The 17002-nt window shown below is 49.5% G+C and overlaps 1 protein-coding gene across 1 annotated transcript; it reads left to right on the top strand.

Annotated features, from left to right (window-relative positions):
- Positions 1-358: 358 nt before the first annotated feature.
- LOC120840196 lies at positions 359-2317 on the top strand. The gene is made up of 3 exons (XM_042290236.1): positions 359-457; positions 1850-2031; positions 2107-2317. Exons 1-3 carry the CDS (start codon positions 359-361, stop codon positions 2315-2317), a joined length of 492 nt encoding a protein of 163 aa, XP_042146170.1.
- Positions 2318-17002: the final 14685 nt, after the last annotated feature.

The raw sequence follows: 17002 nt of genomic DNA, 5'->3' as shown, positions 1-17002 counted from the left end.
GCAATTTTCCCAGCCTGACTGGCGCCAACCGCTAAGTTATTGCATCGGGCAAAAAGCGACAATTTTATACAAAGCGGCAAAACCCTCTGCATACACGCACATTCGGCTATAAGCCACAAGCATCTTCCAGCGCGGGCTCTTTCGGTCCCGGTCCGAGCAGACCCCCGAAACCCGAGACGCCCCTTAACGACCGCGGGGGGACCGCTCCCGCGTCGCGGCCGCTCTGGCCCCGCCGACCCAAACGTAGAAAGCTAAAAAAACACAATGCCGACGCAACTCTGGAGAGATAAACTTTCCTAACCAAAAGAAAACACGTTAATTAATAAGCAGGACTCTTAAATACTTAACTGTGTCGAACATGGTGCGGTTAAAGTTAGACGGATGCTGGGTGAAGTGGGCATCTAAAAGTAGGCATCGGAAGAATTGTTCGCTGTCCACATGTAACAACAAAAAAAGGGTAAGGTCGGCTTTGAAGTGCAGGGACGAAGGACAGGCCCTTCGATAAGATAACGTGTTCAGGGGCAGTGAGGGGTACATTGTCTCGTATGGTGACATCATCATTGCGTTGGACGGCAGCCTCATCATTTCGGGGCAAGAGAGTGTCTAGTTCCCTTGATTTACAGGTGAGACCATCGGTATAGAGATACGAGTTGACTTCCAGAATTTTGTCAACAAGTTTGCATGAGTGAGAATGGAAAGATGAGTTAAGGGACTTGAGGAGTCTTAGCGACGGTGAGCTTTTGGCGTAACTGGGCACAGTGGTTATTATGATATCTCAGATGTGCCTTCACTAGGTGGAGAGCAGAATTATTTAATATTTGTGACAATTTTGAAGGGCCGGAGGAATTCTCATTGGCAGGTTGGGAGGAGGGCCGGTGTGTCTGCACGCAAGACATGTCGGAGTGCCGCACGGCGTGGTACCAGGGAGCAAAGTCTGAGGCATTGTGGACTGGTTGCTGCGTACTGGAAAGGATCGTAAGCTGGGCTGTCGATAAGAAGTTAGGGCGGGTGCTTTAGAAATAACTGTAGAGTCTACGAGGTGGAAAGTGGACTCCATAATTAGTTTGCCGAGCCTGGGTATGGAGGGATGGACCGTAACTATGAGGGGGTTTCGGAGTGGTTGCTGCATACTGGACGGGATCGTTAAGTTGGGCTTCGATAGGAAGTTAGGGTAGGTGCTTTAGAAATTACTGTAGAGTCTACGAGGTGGAAAGTGGTCTCCATGATTAGTTTGCCGAGCCTGGGTATGGAGGGATGGACCGTAACTATGAGGGGGTTTCGGAGTGGTTGCTGCATACTGGAAGGGATCGTTAAGTTGGGCTTCGATAGGAAGTTAGGGTGGGTGCTTTAGAAATAACTGTAGAGTCTACGAGGTGGAAAGTGGTCTCCATAATTAGTTTGCCGAGTCTGGGTAGGGAGGGATGGACCGTAACTATGAGGGAGTTTCGGAGTGGTTGCTGCATACTGGAAGGGATCATTGAGTTGGGCTTCGATAGGAAATTAGGGTGGGTGCTTTAAGGGGCACTCAAGTGGTTTTTGAGTTCGTGTTTTGATGGTGACAACTGAATTAAGACACCCTAAGTATCCCTAAAACCAAAAAATATAGTCATACGGTGATTATTTCTTTAATAAAAGTGTAAATGAAGACCGCCAAACCTCGGATCCACCCGAAAACGAAACCACTCTCATTGGTCATCGCACGCATATCAAAACGATCTCGGGCCAATGGCGTTGAACGACGTTCCGTCGCGCAGCGATCCCGAGGTAGCCGCACCGGCCGAACTTCTTTGTCATTCGAGCTTCGATCATGGCGGAGTTCTGTACGCTCGAGGACCTGACGCCGTTAGAGCTTGACATTCTTCGGCGGACAGCCGACCTGGGGATGATTTCCTACGACGCTACTCCGACGTGTGATGTATACGACAGCCGCGCATCGGAGTCGTGTTCGGGCTCTGAGGACGAGCAGGCGGCCATGTCCGAGGACGAAGACGGCGCCTTTGACGAGACGGGGCGGATCGGCAACACCGACTGGTGGGTGATACGCTGTTTATTTTACCGCTGTATGTGTCATTTACGCTTGTTCTCTTCTTATCTTCTTTCCCAAAGGTGCCAGTGCGGATGTTGCGCGCAGATGCCGACAGCTGAGGTGTGCGTCTGCTGCCACGAGTACCCCGCCGCCGCGTCGAGGCAACCTGGCTGCCTAACAAGCAACCCGGATTTCGAGACGGTGTGCTTGAATTCGGGGGTGCTCGAGGTCGCCTACTTCATGATGCGCCACTACCGCCAGGACGGAATGGGCACAACAGCGCACGAGTGAGTTCAACGCCGTAATTTGCTTTTCGGCTAACTTGCAAACCGGCGCCAGCAGTAAAACGTTAGACAGCTACTTTACTATCTGTTTCAGTGAGCGTTACGCACGTTACTTTTCAAATGTGAAGTCACATTGGTGGTTGCATCGCATGTTTTACTTGCGTTTCGTGCTGTGTTTCATTGTGAAGTTGTGGGTCATCATAAAGTAAAATGTTCAAAACCTCGATTGCTGCATCAGTATCTCTTGCTTCAGAACAAGTTCTTGAGATCTGGTTAGCTCCAGTTTAGCTTATCACTAGTGATCGGACGAATCTTTATTCGAATCTGAAGGTTCGGAAAGATTCGGAAAAGTAGCCGAATCCCAAGCGATTCGGAAAAGTTTGGAAACATTCGGAGCGTTGCCATGGTTGCCAAATCACGTTGATGAGCGTTTCAACTTTTCGTGATATTATACTCACTGAATTCTACAAAGTGCACCAAATATATTGTAATACAATATCACAGTAATAAATAAAATGTTCCGCTTTGTTTAAATTATTTCGGATGTTTGTCGAGAACGGTAGCCAGATACCCCGGGAAAATTGGTTTCAGTTCCAAATTACGACCCAATAGGCATGCTTGGTGCACACACATAGAAATGCAAGCGTATTTTTTAATCGCTGTAAGAGATTGATGCCGTACGTGCTCTTCGGTACAGACACATTTCGTGCCCATAATTACTGTCATAGTGGCACACAACCACACAAGTGAGTATGTTCGATTCGATTATCTCCAATGAGTTTCCACTGAGGTATAGGTGACATTCACTTGACGTCACTCGCTAGGTTCGCTGGCATCGCCCACCACGGTCGCCATCTTCGAGGTCTCTTTCTATCGCGGGTGTCGTATGGCCGGATCTTTTGAGCGTGGTTTAGCAGCATTTTACAATTTTAAAGAGCCTTTTTAACCGAAACTAGGGGTTATTCTTATACTTTGGTGCTTTTGAAGCGCCGTAGGAGTATTGTTTGTGTGTTTTAGTTCGTTTTTGTCGCTATCGGACTCGTTCACCGCGGCCGCGTTGCCCCCTCGGCTCCATGAAGCGCTCCGTGTCGCGCGCCGTGCCCACGGCGGTAGCTCTTGCAAGAACTGATTTTTCTACTTTGGTGATTTTGTAGCACGGTGTGATTACTCTGTTTTGTTTTGCTAGTTTGTTTATTGTTTTTCTCCAGCGGATTTGCTGCACTACGGCCGTGTAACCGCGTTGCTCCATCGTCTCTGTGTCGTACTTACGTCCTGCCTTCGGTGTTCGTTCCTGTGCAAAGACATACCGTGCGGCTCACAGAGTGCGCAGCTTATGAAAGATGCGGCACATTTTTCATTAGCCCTAGCGATTTAAAAACCGCATGTAAGCGATTTGGCGAGCCGCGAGACAAGCGACGGCGATCCGCTTCGCTGCCACGAGGCAAACCGCATGAAAGCGACGGGAGCAAACGACCAAGGCGATGAGCACGAAGTTTTCTAAAAATCCCAAAACAGAGCTACGCGACGAGCGACAGTGAAGCGTGAACCGCATGTAAGCGATTTAGCGAGCGGCGACGAGTGACGGATTTTTTCTCACGGTCGGTTGTCGCTCGGTTTTGGGATTTCTAGAAAACATCGCTGAGCGCCTTGGTCGCTTGCTCCCGTCCCTCTCGTCGCGCAAGTGACCGAGCGACAGCGAAGCGGGTCGTCGTCGCTTCAGTCGTGGCTGTCGCTCGTCTCGTCTCATCGCTCGCTTACATGCGGTTCAGCCTTTACACACGCGGTACTCGGCGGCAACAAGAAAACTAAAACGGCCCGCCCCCGAGATAAACCTCTTTCTTTCTTGTTCAACGAAGCTTCTTCAACGATATAAAATTGTACGACCGCGTAGCCAAGCCAGTCAAACCGCGACCTCGAAGATGGCGAATCGACGGTGGCGTTCCCTGGCAAAATTGAACCTGCAGGCTCAGTGAATACCACCTATTGCTATCGAAACACGGGAAACAATGTGAAACTCCTGGTTAATGCTCTCCGATTTAGTTAGTGTTTGGTTGCGAACAATGAAGTTGTGTTGGACACCCCTGTGTTGTGTTTCTTTTTCGCCAAATAAAGTTCACGTATAAAAAAACTTGCTGACGAGAACGGAGAAACAACAGTGCAACGTTTTTCTTCGCCACCGGTGCCGGTACGCGGTCGAACTTGTGACGAGCAACATTCATCTAGTTTTCGCGCCTTATAGGTGCAGACATACGCAGCTCTAGAGAAAGAGACAAATAATTTCCTTGCCTGAATATATATTTCTTGTACGTTGCGTCACATTATGTATAATACACAGCATTTTGCTACATTTTACCGATCACCGCAAAACCGCACAGGAAGCGAAACCGTGCATTGGTTAGGCCCACGTCAACCACACCGATCAGCTCAGCTGGACCTTGGCGCCTGCCAGGGTTTAGAACGACAGTTTAGTACATACCATATGTTGAAATAAGCAAGACGAAATCTGGTTATATGCAGTAACAGTACCTAAGAAAAGCACAGCTGTCCACAGTCGCGAAGTTTACGACTATTTTCACACTGCCGTCTGCAACCAGCGACGAATCTGATGAATCTCCGAATCTGTCCGAATCCAAATCTCCGGTGATTCGTCCTATCACTAATATTACGTTCACACTATGGACCTAACGGGCGTAACTTTTGCAACAAACGTTGGCACAACATGCATAAACGCTACGTTCACGGTACACTACTGAACGCAGCGTTCACACCCATTGGAGTAGTGCGCTCAAGTTTCGCCTCTGACTGCTGCGCCACTCGAGACCCCCGTGGGATGCCTTTGAAGTTTTGATATGGCCATTTTCTCCTCGGTAGCAGCGACGGGCTTGCAATTGTGTCGTTAAAAAAGCTGATCACGGCGGAATGTGCCCCTTGATCATTGCCCCTTGATTCCACTCCGGCAGGTGCAGCTTCCAGACGAAATGGTGTGTCGAGACTTTGAACACTAGATAAACAACAACAAAAAAGCTAATTTCCCTCAGCTTCATTGAAGTCCCTCTCTGAATTATCCAAACGTTATTGATAGCGTGCAAGCAATTATGATAAAAGCAATGCCCCATCTCTTTGGCGTGAACTACTGCATCTCTTTGCCACAAAGAGATGCAGTAGTTCGATCGAGTCAGCATGAACAGTGCTGCCGCATATTTTAGGGTTTGTGACATGCATTTTGTTGTGCATCTTAGGCTTTGGTCATCTGGTCTGTTGGAATTGACTTTTTCTAACAGTTCTTTGTGATGATTTATTGCCCATTACTACACGATGCAGAACTACAACGCAAAATGGTTGCACTTGTGCCCCATAACCGCTGCTACTTTCTTGTACATGGAGTATACACTACTGCGATTCAATTATCAACCTAATATAATGTTCACACCTGGCAATTGAATTTGTGGGAAGAATAATGGACACAATCTAGAACTTGCTCTGCTCCTCAGGTTATTTTAGATCGGTTGCTGCCCAGGCATGCGGGCCCGTTGCAGCACTTTTTTTTTGTTTCTGCTGGTAGAGCCCAGAATCTGCAATTTTAAAAGGTTGTGATATTGCGTCTTACAGAAAATTATTGTGGTTATTCTTTCAGGCGCAACCGCTACGCCGCCTACCGGCAGTGCGTCCTGTGGCTGTGGCGGCGCCTTGGCCAGCACAACAGGCGCCCACTGCCATCCTGTGTGGTGAAGGCCATCAGCGGCCGGTTTCCCGACACTTCGTATTCCGGCTTTCGGCACAGTCACTGAAAGCCACTCTGGGGGCTCAAACATTTGAGGGTAAGTCAAAACGTATCTGCAATGTGGCTATAACGTTTCGTACATTGTTTTTACTGACTTCTGTCTTCGGTTATTTTATTGTTATGCCGTTGTGGTTCTGCTATGAAAGTTTGACCATAATTCATTTGTTTTCTCTTTGCTGCAAATAGATCATGGCCCCTCCCTTGGAAGTTTGCACCAAAGAGGAAAAGCGAGCAGGGAACCAGTGTCTCGCTCAACGGAGTGTCTATGAATTGAGCGCCCACACCTTTCGACCACATAAACCGGAACCCTGCTCGTTTTTCCTCTTTGGTGCAAACTTCCAAGGGAAGGGCCGTGATCTATTCGCAACAAAAGGAAAACCAATGAAGAATTATTATCAAACTTTCATAGCAGGACCACAACAGCATAACAATAAAATAAACGAAGACAGAAGTCAGTAAAAACAATGTACGAAAAGTTATAGCCCCATTGCAGATATTTTTTCACTTGCCTGCACCCCCCCCCCCCTCCCCTCCTCAAGCGGATTCCCACCTTAGTGTGGTGGAGGGGTTTGTGTGCCCCAATGACCCCCTTGGGCTATGCCGGCCAGGGTCACCCATGCCGGACAGGCCAGAGGATAGGGGCCAGACAAAGAGGAATCCGTGGGTTAGTACCCACCCATGCCTGCCTTTGTGTGGCGTTGCCAGTGTCTGGGAAAAGGGAGATTCTGATGGTTGAGGTGAGCCCTGGGTCATTACTGGACCCTTGGTTAGCTTTGCTGCATATTACGAGTTTTCTTGTTGTGATTACTGTTGTAGCGTTAGCATTTTTACAGCTCTGCTTCATGGAATAGCAGAGATTGTTGGCGATGTTAGAAATGTTTAAGTATTGATTCATTCGTTGATTGACAAAGTGTCAATAGTACCATGTGATCTTTGAAAGGCACTAAAGATATGTGAATCCGTCATGTATGTTGTGAAGGTAATAAAATGCGATTGCTTTTTTGGACACATTGGCCATGTCTTTGTCATGCGAGTTTCTCTTTGGGGAGGTATACAAACATGAGTGGTGTACAGGGTCGTCCACTCTGCGTGGCCGGCGCTCCGCGAAGCGCCGCAGGTGAGCGCCTTGCGAGTTAGGGCCAATTAGTGCGCAGGATCAGGGAGAGCCAGGGGCCAAGCCTCCCCCGCGTCATCTGCTACAGTGTCGGCACAGCGGCCATGTTCTGAGGCGAAGCAAGCACTGTTCTTACATCCCTGGTGTCACATGATACTCAGAAATTTTGATCTGTAAGTGCTCTGCACAACTTGTTCCTCTGAGAAAGGTAAACCAGCCGGCACACAGCAAGTGTCCCGCACGAGAAAAAATTACTTTGCCTCATAGCGAAGTATTGCCGCGTCGGCTGCTCATGTAGCAGACGACGCAGCAAAGGCTTGGACAATGGCTATCTCTAATCGGCCCCAATTCACAAGGCAGCCAACTGCGGCGCTCCACCGAGCATCAGCCACGCAGTGCCGTGTGCACCCCAACAGTGGACAACCCTGTACATCGAGACCTACTTGCTTATTTGCAGGGCACAATCATGAAGCAATTTTTTTAATATGATTTCACCATTCCTTTATTGGCAGAAAATGCCCTCTATCCATTTTTTATGCCTGATGCACCGGATCCTACAGGTAAATTTTTAGGTTACATTCTATCTGCTTCCACCTTCTCTTGATGAGTCATGTGAAACAGAAAAGTTATTCCAAACATTTATTTATAACTATCTGGAGTGCAGTGCACCTCCCGGTCTACACAGGAGAGATATCGCACAAAGGTCAAACCAGAGAATGATTCAGATGGGGGAAAACCGTGGTGTAGACTGGCAGTACTCCTTGGATATCATTAAAAATAACTCTGAGTGATCCGAGTTATGCACAACTTTACTCAGCATTGCCAGTCTACCTCCTGGCTGAAAACCCCATTTATTAAAAAAGTCGCAGGCGAGCAGTGCTGTAATCGTGGTAACTCCTCTTCAACCTGTCAGCTTGCCAGCACATGAAATGGAAAATCAACGCCAGGGTGTTAGATGCTTCAATTATAAAAAAGAAACGTGCCATGAACGCGTTCATTGGTATGCTTCAACTGAATATGCATTACACTTTCAGTAAACCTACTATTTTTCCTTTGACAATGTTGAAAATTCCTGGCATGCAATGACAGACCCTGTCCTTCTACTTGGTTGTCAATGTCACACTCCGGTCGAAGTCACATTATGAACAGTGCGTGAGATGGTAGCCCTCTGGTAAGTATAGGGTCCTGATTATCTTTACTTCACTAATGTAGCTGCACCGAAGACAATATACTGACCAGACTTTCTCAAATAAATGTTACGCCTCACTCCTTGCTAAAGAGTATTGAAAAATGGAGGCCTCCTGATATATTTTGCTTTGCTCGCTGGTGTTCCTTGTCCTCTAACATCCACACTGGCAGGTGATATCAGTCGTCAAAGCTTGCATCTCACGTGGTCCTGAAATCCAAACACAACTGTTGGAATAGGTCTCAATTCTACTTAAAAATGATTGCAAAGCATCACATATCCTTACTGCAGGTCTGTGGTTTCAGGATTGGCCATTCTTTCCTGGTAGTGCTCACCTGGTGCAAGTGTTGTAAAACAAACTTGCTTCTTTATAAGCTGGTTCACCCTTAGCTGCAGCCAAACTTACTGCCCGAGGCATTTCTCTAGAGAAAAAGCGGCGTGGTTACAGGACTGCTAGCATCGTGCAGCGGCCACACTTACTGCTGGCTTTTATGACGAGACTGCGGGACGATTGAGTGGACTTTGTACTGCCTGGGGCATTTCTGTATAGAAAAGGTTGCGTAGTTACAGAACTGCTAGCATCGTGCAGCGGCCACGCTTACTGCTGGCTTTTATGACGAGACTGCGGGACGATTGAGTGGACTTTGTACTGCCCGGGGCATTTCTGTAGAGAAAAGGTTGCGTAGTTACAGAACTGCTAGCATCGTGCAGCGGCCACACTTACTGCTGGCTTTTATGACGAGACTGCGGGACGATTGAGTGGACTTTGTACTGCCTGGGGCATTTCTGTAGAGAAAAGGTTGCGTAGTTACAGAACTGCTAGCATCGTGCAGCGGCCACACTTACTGCTGGCTTTTATGACGAGACTGCGGGACGAATGAGTGGACTTTGTACTGCCCGGGGCATTTCTGTAGAGAAAAGGTTGCGTAGTTACAGAACTGCTAGCATCGTGCAGCGGCCACGCTTACTGCTGGCTTTTATGACGAGACTGCGGGACGATTGAGTGGACTTTGTACTGCCCGGGGCATTTCTGTAGAGAAAAGGTTGCGTAGTTACAGAACTGCTAGCATCGTGCAGCGGCCACGCTTACTGCTGGCTTTTATGACGAGACTGCGGGACGATTGAGTGGACTTTGTACTGCCCGGGGCATTTCTGTAGAGAAAAGGTTGCGTAGTTACAGAACTGCTAGCATCGTGCAGCGGCCACACTTACTGCTGGCTTTTATGACGAGACTGCGGGACGATTGAGTGGACTTTGTACTGCCTGGGGCATTTCTGTAGAGAAAAGGTTGCGTAGTTACAGAACTGCTAGCATCGTGCAGCGGCCACACTTACTGCTGGCTTTTATGACGAGACTGCGGGACGAATGAGTGGACTTTGTACTGCCCGGGGCATTTCTGTAGAGAAAAGGTTGCGTAGTTACAGAACTGCTAGCATCGTGCAGCGGCCACACTTACTGCTGGCTTTTATGACAAGACTGCGAGACGATTGAGTGGACTTTGTACTGCCCGGGGCATTTCTGTATAGAAAAGGTTGCGTAGTTACAGAACTGCTAGCATCGTGCAGCGGCCACACTTACTGCTGGCTTTTATGACGAGACTGCGGGACGATTGAGTGGACTTTGTACTGCCCGGGGCATTTCTGTAGAGAAAAGGTTGCGTAGTTACAGAACTGCTAGCATCGTGCAGCGGCCACACTTACTGCTGGCTTTTATGACGAGACTGCGGGACGATTGAGTGGACTTTGTACTGCCTGGGGCATTTCTGTAGAGAAAAGGTTGCGTAGTTACAGAACTGCTAGCATCGTGCAGCGGCCACACTTACTGCTGGCTTTTATGACGAGACTGCGGGACGAATGAGTGGACTTTGTACTGCCCGGGGCATTTCTGTAGAGAAAAGGTTGCGTAGTTACAGAACTGCTAGCATCGTGCAGCGGCCACACTTACTGCTGGCTTTTATGACGAGACTGCGGGACGATTGAGTGGACTTTGTACTGCCCGGGGCATTTCTGTAGAGAAAAGGTTGCGTAGTTACAGAACTGCTAGCATCGTGCAGCGGCCACACTTACTGCTGGCTTTTATGACGAGACTGCGGGACGATTGAGTGGACTTTGTACTGCCTGGGGCATTTCTGTAGAGAAAAGGCTGCGTAGTTACAGAACTGCTAGCATCGTGCAGCGGCCACACTTACTGCTGGCTTTTATGACGAGACTGCGGGACGAATGAGTGGACTTTGTACTGCCCGGGGCATTTCTGTAGAGAAAAGGTTGCGTAGTTACAGAACTGCTAGCATCGTGCAGCGGCCAAACTTACTGCTGGCTTTTATGACAAGACTGCGAGACGATTGAGTGGACTTTGTACTGCCCGGGGCATTTCTGTATAGAAAAGGTTGCGTAGTTACAGAACTGCTAGCATCGTGCAGCGGCCACACTTACTGCTGGCTTTTATGACGAGACTGCGGGACGATTGAGTGGACTTTGTACTGCCCGGGGCATTTCTGTAGAGAAAAGGTTGCGTAGTTACAGAACTGCTAGCATCGTGCAGCGGCCACACTTACTGCTGGCTTTTATGACGAGAGTGCGAGACGATTGAGTGGACTTTGTACTGCCCGGGGCATTTCTGTAGAGAAAAGGTTGCATAGTTACAGAACTGCTAGCATCGTGCAGCGGCCACACTTACCGCTGGCTTTTATGACGAGACTGCGAGACGATTGAGTGGACTTTGTACTGCCCGGGGCATTTCTGTAGAGAAAAGGTTGCGTAGTTACAGAACTGCTAGCATCGTTCAGCGGCCACACTTACTGCTGGCTTTTATGACAAGACTGCGAGACGATTGAGTGGACTTTGTACTGCCCGGGGCATTTCTGTATAGAAAAGGTTGCGTAGTTACAGAACTGCTAGCATCGTGCAGCGGCCACACTTACTGCTGGCTTTTACGACGAGACTGCGGGACGATTGAGTGGACTTTGTACTGCCCGGGGCATTTCTGTAGAGAAAAGGTTGCGTAGTTACAGAACTGCTAGCATCGTGCAGCGGCCACACTTGCTGCTGGCTTTTATGACGAGACTGCGGGACGATTGAGTGGACTTTGTACTGCCCGGGGCATTTCTGTAGAGAAAAGGTTGCGTAGTTACAGAACTGCTAGCATCGTGCAGCGGCCACACTTACTGCTGGCTTTTATGACGAGAGTGCGAGACGATTGAGTGGACTTTGTACTGCCCGGGGAATTTCTGTAGAGAAAAGGTTGCGTAGTTACAGAACTGCTAGCATCGTGCAGCGGCCACACTTACCGCTGGCTTTTATGACGAGACTGCGAGACGATTGAGTGGACTTTGTACTGCCCGGGGCATTTCTGTATAGAAAAGGTTGCGTAGTTACAGAACTGCTAGCATCGTGCAGCGGCCACGCTTACTGCTGGCTTTTATGCCGAGACTGCGGGACGATTGAGTGGACTTTGTACTGCCTGGGGCATTTCTGTAGAGAAAAGGTTGCGTAGTTACAGAACTGCTAGCATCGTGCAGCGGCCACACTTACTGCTGGCTTTTATGACGAGACTGCGGGACGAATGAGTGGACTTTGTACTCCCCGGGGCATTTCTGTAGAGAAAAGGTTGCGTAGTTACAGAACTGCTAGCATCGTGCAGCGGCCACACTTACTGCTGGCTTTTATGACGAGACTGCAAGACGATTGAGTGGACTTTGTACTGCCCGGGGCATTTCTGTAGAGAAAAGGTTGCGTAGTTACAGAACTGCTAGCATCGTGCAGCGGCCACACTTACTGCTGGCTTTTATGACGAGACTGCGGGACGATTGAGTGGACTTTGTACTGCCCGGGGCATTTCTGTAGAGAAAAGGTTGCGTAGTTACAGAACTGCTAGCATCGTGCAGCGGCCACACTTACTGCTGGCTTTTATGACGAGACTGCGGGACGATTGAGTGGACTTTGTACTGCCTGGGGCATTTCTGTAGAGAAAAGGTTGCGTAGTTACAGAACTGCTAGCATTGTGCAGCGGCCACACTTACTGCTGGCTTTTATGACGAGACTGCGGGACGATTGAGTGGACTTTGTACTGCCCGGGGCATTTCTGTAGAGAAAAGGTTGCGTAGTTACAGAACTGCTAGCATCGTGCAGCGGCCACGCTTACTGCTGGCTTTTATGACGAGACTGCGGGACGATTGAGTGGACTTTGTACTGCCCGGGGCATTTCTGTAGAGAAAAGGTTGCGTAGTTACAGAACTGCTAGCATCGTGCAGCGGCCACACTTACTGCTGGCTTTTATGCCGAGACTGCGGGACGATTGAGTGGACTTTGTACTGCCTGGGGCATTTCTGTAGAGAAAAGGTTGCGTAGTTACAGAACTGCTAGCATCGTGCAGCGGCCACACTTACTGCTGGCTTTTATGACGAGACTGCGGGACGAATGAGTGGACTTTGTACTGCCCGGGGCATTTCTGTAGAGAAAAGGTGGCGTAGTTACAGAACTGCTAGCATCGTGCAGCGGCCACACTTACTGCTGGCTTTTATGACGAGACTGCGAGACGATTGAGTGGACTTTGTACTGCCCGGGGCATTTCTGTAGAGAAAAGGTTGCGTAGTTACATAACTGCTAGCATCGTGCAGTGGCCACAGTTACTGCTGGCTTTTATGACGAGACTGCGGGACGATTGAGTGGACTTTGTACTGCCCGGGGCATTTCTGTAGAGAAAAGGTTGCGTAGTTACAGAACTGCTAGCATCGTGCAGCGGCCACACTTACTGCTGGCTTTTATGACGAGACTGCGGGACGATTGAGTGGACTTTGTACTGCCCGGGGCATTTCTGTAGAGAAAAGGTTGCGTAGTTACAGAACTGCTAGCATCGTGCAGCGGCCACACTTACTGCTGGCTTTTATGACGAGACTGCGGGACGATTGAGTGGACTTTGTACTGCCTGGGGCATTTCTGTAGAGAAAAGGTTGCGTAGTTACAGAACTGCTAGCATCGTGCAGCGGCCACACTTACTGCTGGCTTTTATGACGAGACTGCGGGACGATTGAGTGGACTTTGTACTGCCCGGGGCATTTCTGTAGAGAAAAGGTTGCGTGGTTACAGGACTGCTAGCATCGTGCAGCGGCCACACTTACTGCTGGCTTTTATGACGAGACTGCGGGACGATTGAGTGGACTTTGTACTGCCTGGGGCATTTCTGTAGAGAAAAGGTTGCGTAGTTACAGAACTGCTAGCATCGTGCAGCGGCCACACTTACTGCTGGCTTTTATGACGAGACTGCGGGACGAATGAGTGGACTTTGTACTGCCCGGGGCATTTCTGTAGAGAAAAGGTTGCGTAGTTACAGAACTGCTAGCATCGTGCAGCGGCCACGCTTACTGCTGGCTTTTATGACGAGACTGCGGGACGATTGAGTGGACTTTGTACTGCCCGGGGCATTTCTGTAGAGAAAAGGTTGCGTAGTTACAGAACTGCTAGCATCGTGCAGCGGCCACGCTTACTGCTGGCTTTTATGACGAGACTGCGGGACGATTGAGTGGACTTTGTACTGCCCGGGGCATTTCTGTAGAGAAAAGGTTGCGTAGTTACAGAACTGCTAGCATCGTGCAGCGGCCACACTTACTGCTGGCTTTTATGACGAGACTGCGGGACGATTGAGTGGACTTTGTACTGCCTGGGGCATTTCTGTAGAGAAAAGGTTGCGTAGTTACAGAACTGCTAGCATCGTGCAGCGGCCACACTTACTGCTGGCTTTTATGACGAGACTGCGGGACGAATGAGTGGACTTTGTACTGCCCGGGGCATTTCTGTAGAGAAAAGGTTGCGTAGTTACAGAACTGCTAGCATCGTGCAGCGGCCACACTTACTGCTGGCTTTTATGACAAGACTGCGAGACGATTGAGTGGACTTTGTACTGCCTGGGGCATTTCTGTATAGAAAAGGTTGCGTAGTTACAGAACTGCTAGCATCGTGCAGCGGCCACACTTACTGCTGGCTTTTATGACGAGACTGCGGGACGATTGAGTGGACTTTGTACTGCCCGGGGCATTTCTGTAGAGAAAAGGTTGCGTAGTTACAGAACTGCTAGCATCGTGCAGCGGCCACACTTACTGCTGGCTTTTATGACGAGACTGCGGGACGATTGAGTGGACTTTGTACTGCCTGGGGCATTTCTGTAGAGAAAAGGTTGCGTAGTTACAGAACTGCTAGCATCGTGCAGCGGCCACACTTACTGCTGGCTTTTATGACGAGACTGCGGGACGAATGAGTGGACTTTGTACTGCCCGGGGCATTTCTGTAGAGAAAAGGTTGCGTAGTTACAGAACTGCTAGCATCGTGCAGCGGCCACACTTACTGCTGGCTTTTATGACGAGACTGCGGGACGATTGAGTGGACTTTGTACTGCCCGGGGCATTTCTGTAGAGAAAAGGTTGCGTAGTTACAGAACTGCTAGCATCGTGCAGCGGCCACACTTACTGCTGGCTTTTATGACGAGACTGCGGGACGATTGAGTGGACTTTGTACTGCCTGGGGCATTTCTGTAGAGAAAAGGTTGCGTAGTTACAGAACTGCTAGCATCGTGCAGCGGCCACACTTACTGCTGGCTTTTATGACGTGACTGCGGGACGAATGAGTGGACTTTGTACTGCCCGGGGCATTTCTGTAGAGAAAAGGTTGCGTAGTTACAGAACTGCTAGCATCGTGCAGCGGCCAAACTTACTGCTGGCTTTTATGACAAGACTGCGAGACGATTGAGTGGACTTTGTACTGCCCGGGGCATTTCTGTATAGAAAAGGTTGCGTAGTTACAGAACTGCTAGCATCGTGCAGCGGCCACACTTACTGCTGGCTTTTATGACGAGACTGCGGGACGATTGAGTGGACTTTGTACTGCCCGGGGCATTTCTGTAGAGAAAAGGTTGCGTAGTTACAGAACTGCTAGCATCGTGCAGCGGCCACACTTACTGCTGGCTTTTATGACGAGAGTGCGAGACGATTGAGTGGACTTTGTACTGCCCGGGGCATTTCTGTAGAGAAAAGGTTGCGTAGTTACAGAACTGCTAGCATCGTGCAGCGGCCACACTTACCGCTGGCTTTTATGACGAGACTGCGAGACGATTGAGTGGACTTTGTACTGCCCGGGGCATTTCTGTAGAGAAAAGGTTGCGTAGTTACAGAACTGCTAGCATCGTGCAGCGGCCACACTTACTGCTGGCTTTTATGACAAGACTGCGAGACGATTGAGTGGACTTTGTACTGCCCGGGGCATTTCTGTATAGAAAAGGTTGCGTAGTTACAGAACTGCTAGCATCGTGCAGCGGCCACACTTACTGCTGGCTTTTACGACGAGACTGCGGGACGATTGAGTGGACTTTGTACTGCCCGGGGCATTTCTGTAGAGAAAAGGTTGCGTAGTTACAGAACTGCTAGCATCGTGCAGCGGCCACACTTACTGCTGGCTTTTATGACGAGACTGCGGGACGATTGAGTGGACTTTGTACTGCCCGGGGCATTTCTGTAGAGAAAAGGTTGCGTAGTTACAGAACTGCTAGCATCGTGCAGCGGCCACACTTACTGCTGGCTTTTATGACGAGAGTGCGAGACGATTGAGTGGACTTTGTACTGCCCGGGGCATTTCTGTAGAGAAAAGGTTGCGTAGTTACAGAACTGCTAGCATCGTGCAGCGGCCACACTTACCGCTGGCTTTTATGACGAGACTGCGAGACGATTGAGTGGACTTTGTACTGCCCGGGGCATTTCTGTATAGAAAAGGTTGCGTAGTTACAGAACTGCTAGCATCGTGCAGCGGCCACGCTTACTGCTGGCTTTTATGCCGAGACTGCGGGACGGTTGAGTGGACTTTGTACTGCCTGGGGCATTTCTGTAGAGAAAAGGTTGCGTAGTTACAGAACTGCTAGCATCGTGCAGCGGCCACACTTACTGCTGGCTTTTATGACGAGACTGCGGGACGAATGAGTGGACTTTGTACTCCCCGGGGCATTTCTGTAGAGAAAAGGTTGCGTAGTTACAGAACTGCTAGCATCGTGCAGCGGCCACACTTACTGCTGGCTTTTATGACGAGACTGCGAGACGATTGAGTGGACTTTGTACTGCCCGGGGCATTTCTGTAGAGAAAAGGTTGCGTAGTTACAGAACTGCTAGCATCGTGCAGCGGCCACACTTACTGCTGGCTTTTATGACGAGACTGCGGGACGATTGAGTGGACTTTGTACTGCCCGGGGCATTTCTGTAGAGAAAAGGTTGCGTAGTTACAGAACTGCTAGCATCGTGCAGCGGCCACACTTACTGCTGGCTTTTATGACGAGACTGCGGGACGATTGAGTGGACTTTGTACTGCCTGGGGCATTTCTGTAGAGAAAAGGTTGCGTAGTTACAGAACTGCTAGCATCGTGCAGCGGCCACACTTACTGCTGGCTTTTATGACGAGACTGCGGGACGATTGAGTGGACTTTGTACTGCCCGGGGCATTTCTGTAGAGAAAAGGTTGCGTAGTTACAGAACTGCTAGCATCGTGCAGCGGCCACGCTTACTGCTGGCTTTTATGACGAGACTGCGGGACGATTGAGTGGACTTTGTACTGCCCGGGGCATTTCTGTAGAGAAAAGGTTG

Source organism: Ixodes scapularis, unplaced genomic scaffold (genome assembly GCF_016920785.2).
Source record: "Ixodes scapularis isolate PalLabHiFi unplaced genomic scaffold, ASM1692078v2 PGA_scaffold1__304_contigs__length_218370807, whole genome shotgun sequence".
NCBI lineage: Eukaryota > Metazoa > Arthropoda > Arachnida > Ixodida > Ixodidae > Ixodes > Ixodes scapularis.
The sequence above is the reverse complement of the archived record's forward strand: the minus strand, read 5'-3'. Positions and strand labels throughout refer to the sequence as shown.

Bases quoted from the DNA above. Each gene is read 5' to 3' on its own strand.
- LOC120840196 (XM_042290236.1), top strand. From the start codon at position 359: ATGGTGCGGTTAAAGTTAGACGGATGCTGGGTGAAGTGGGCATCTAAA. The intron at 458-1,849 runs GTAAGGTCGGCT...ACGCCGTTAGAG, and splicing joins CATGTAACAACAAAAAAAGG to CTTGACATTCTTCGGCGGAC. The intron at 2,032-2,106 runs GTGGGTGATACG...TCTTTCCCAAAG, and splicing joins CGGATCGGCAACACCGACTG to GTGCCAGTGCGGATGTTGCG.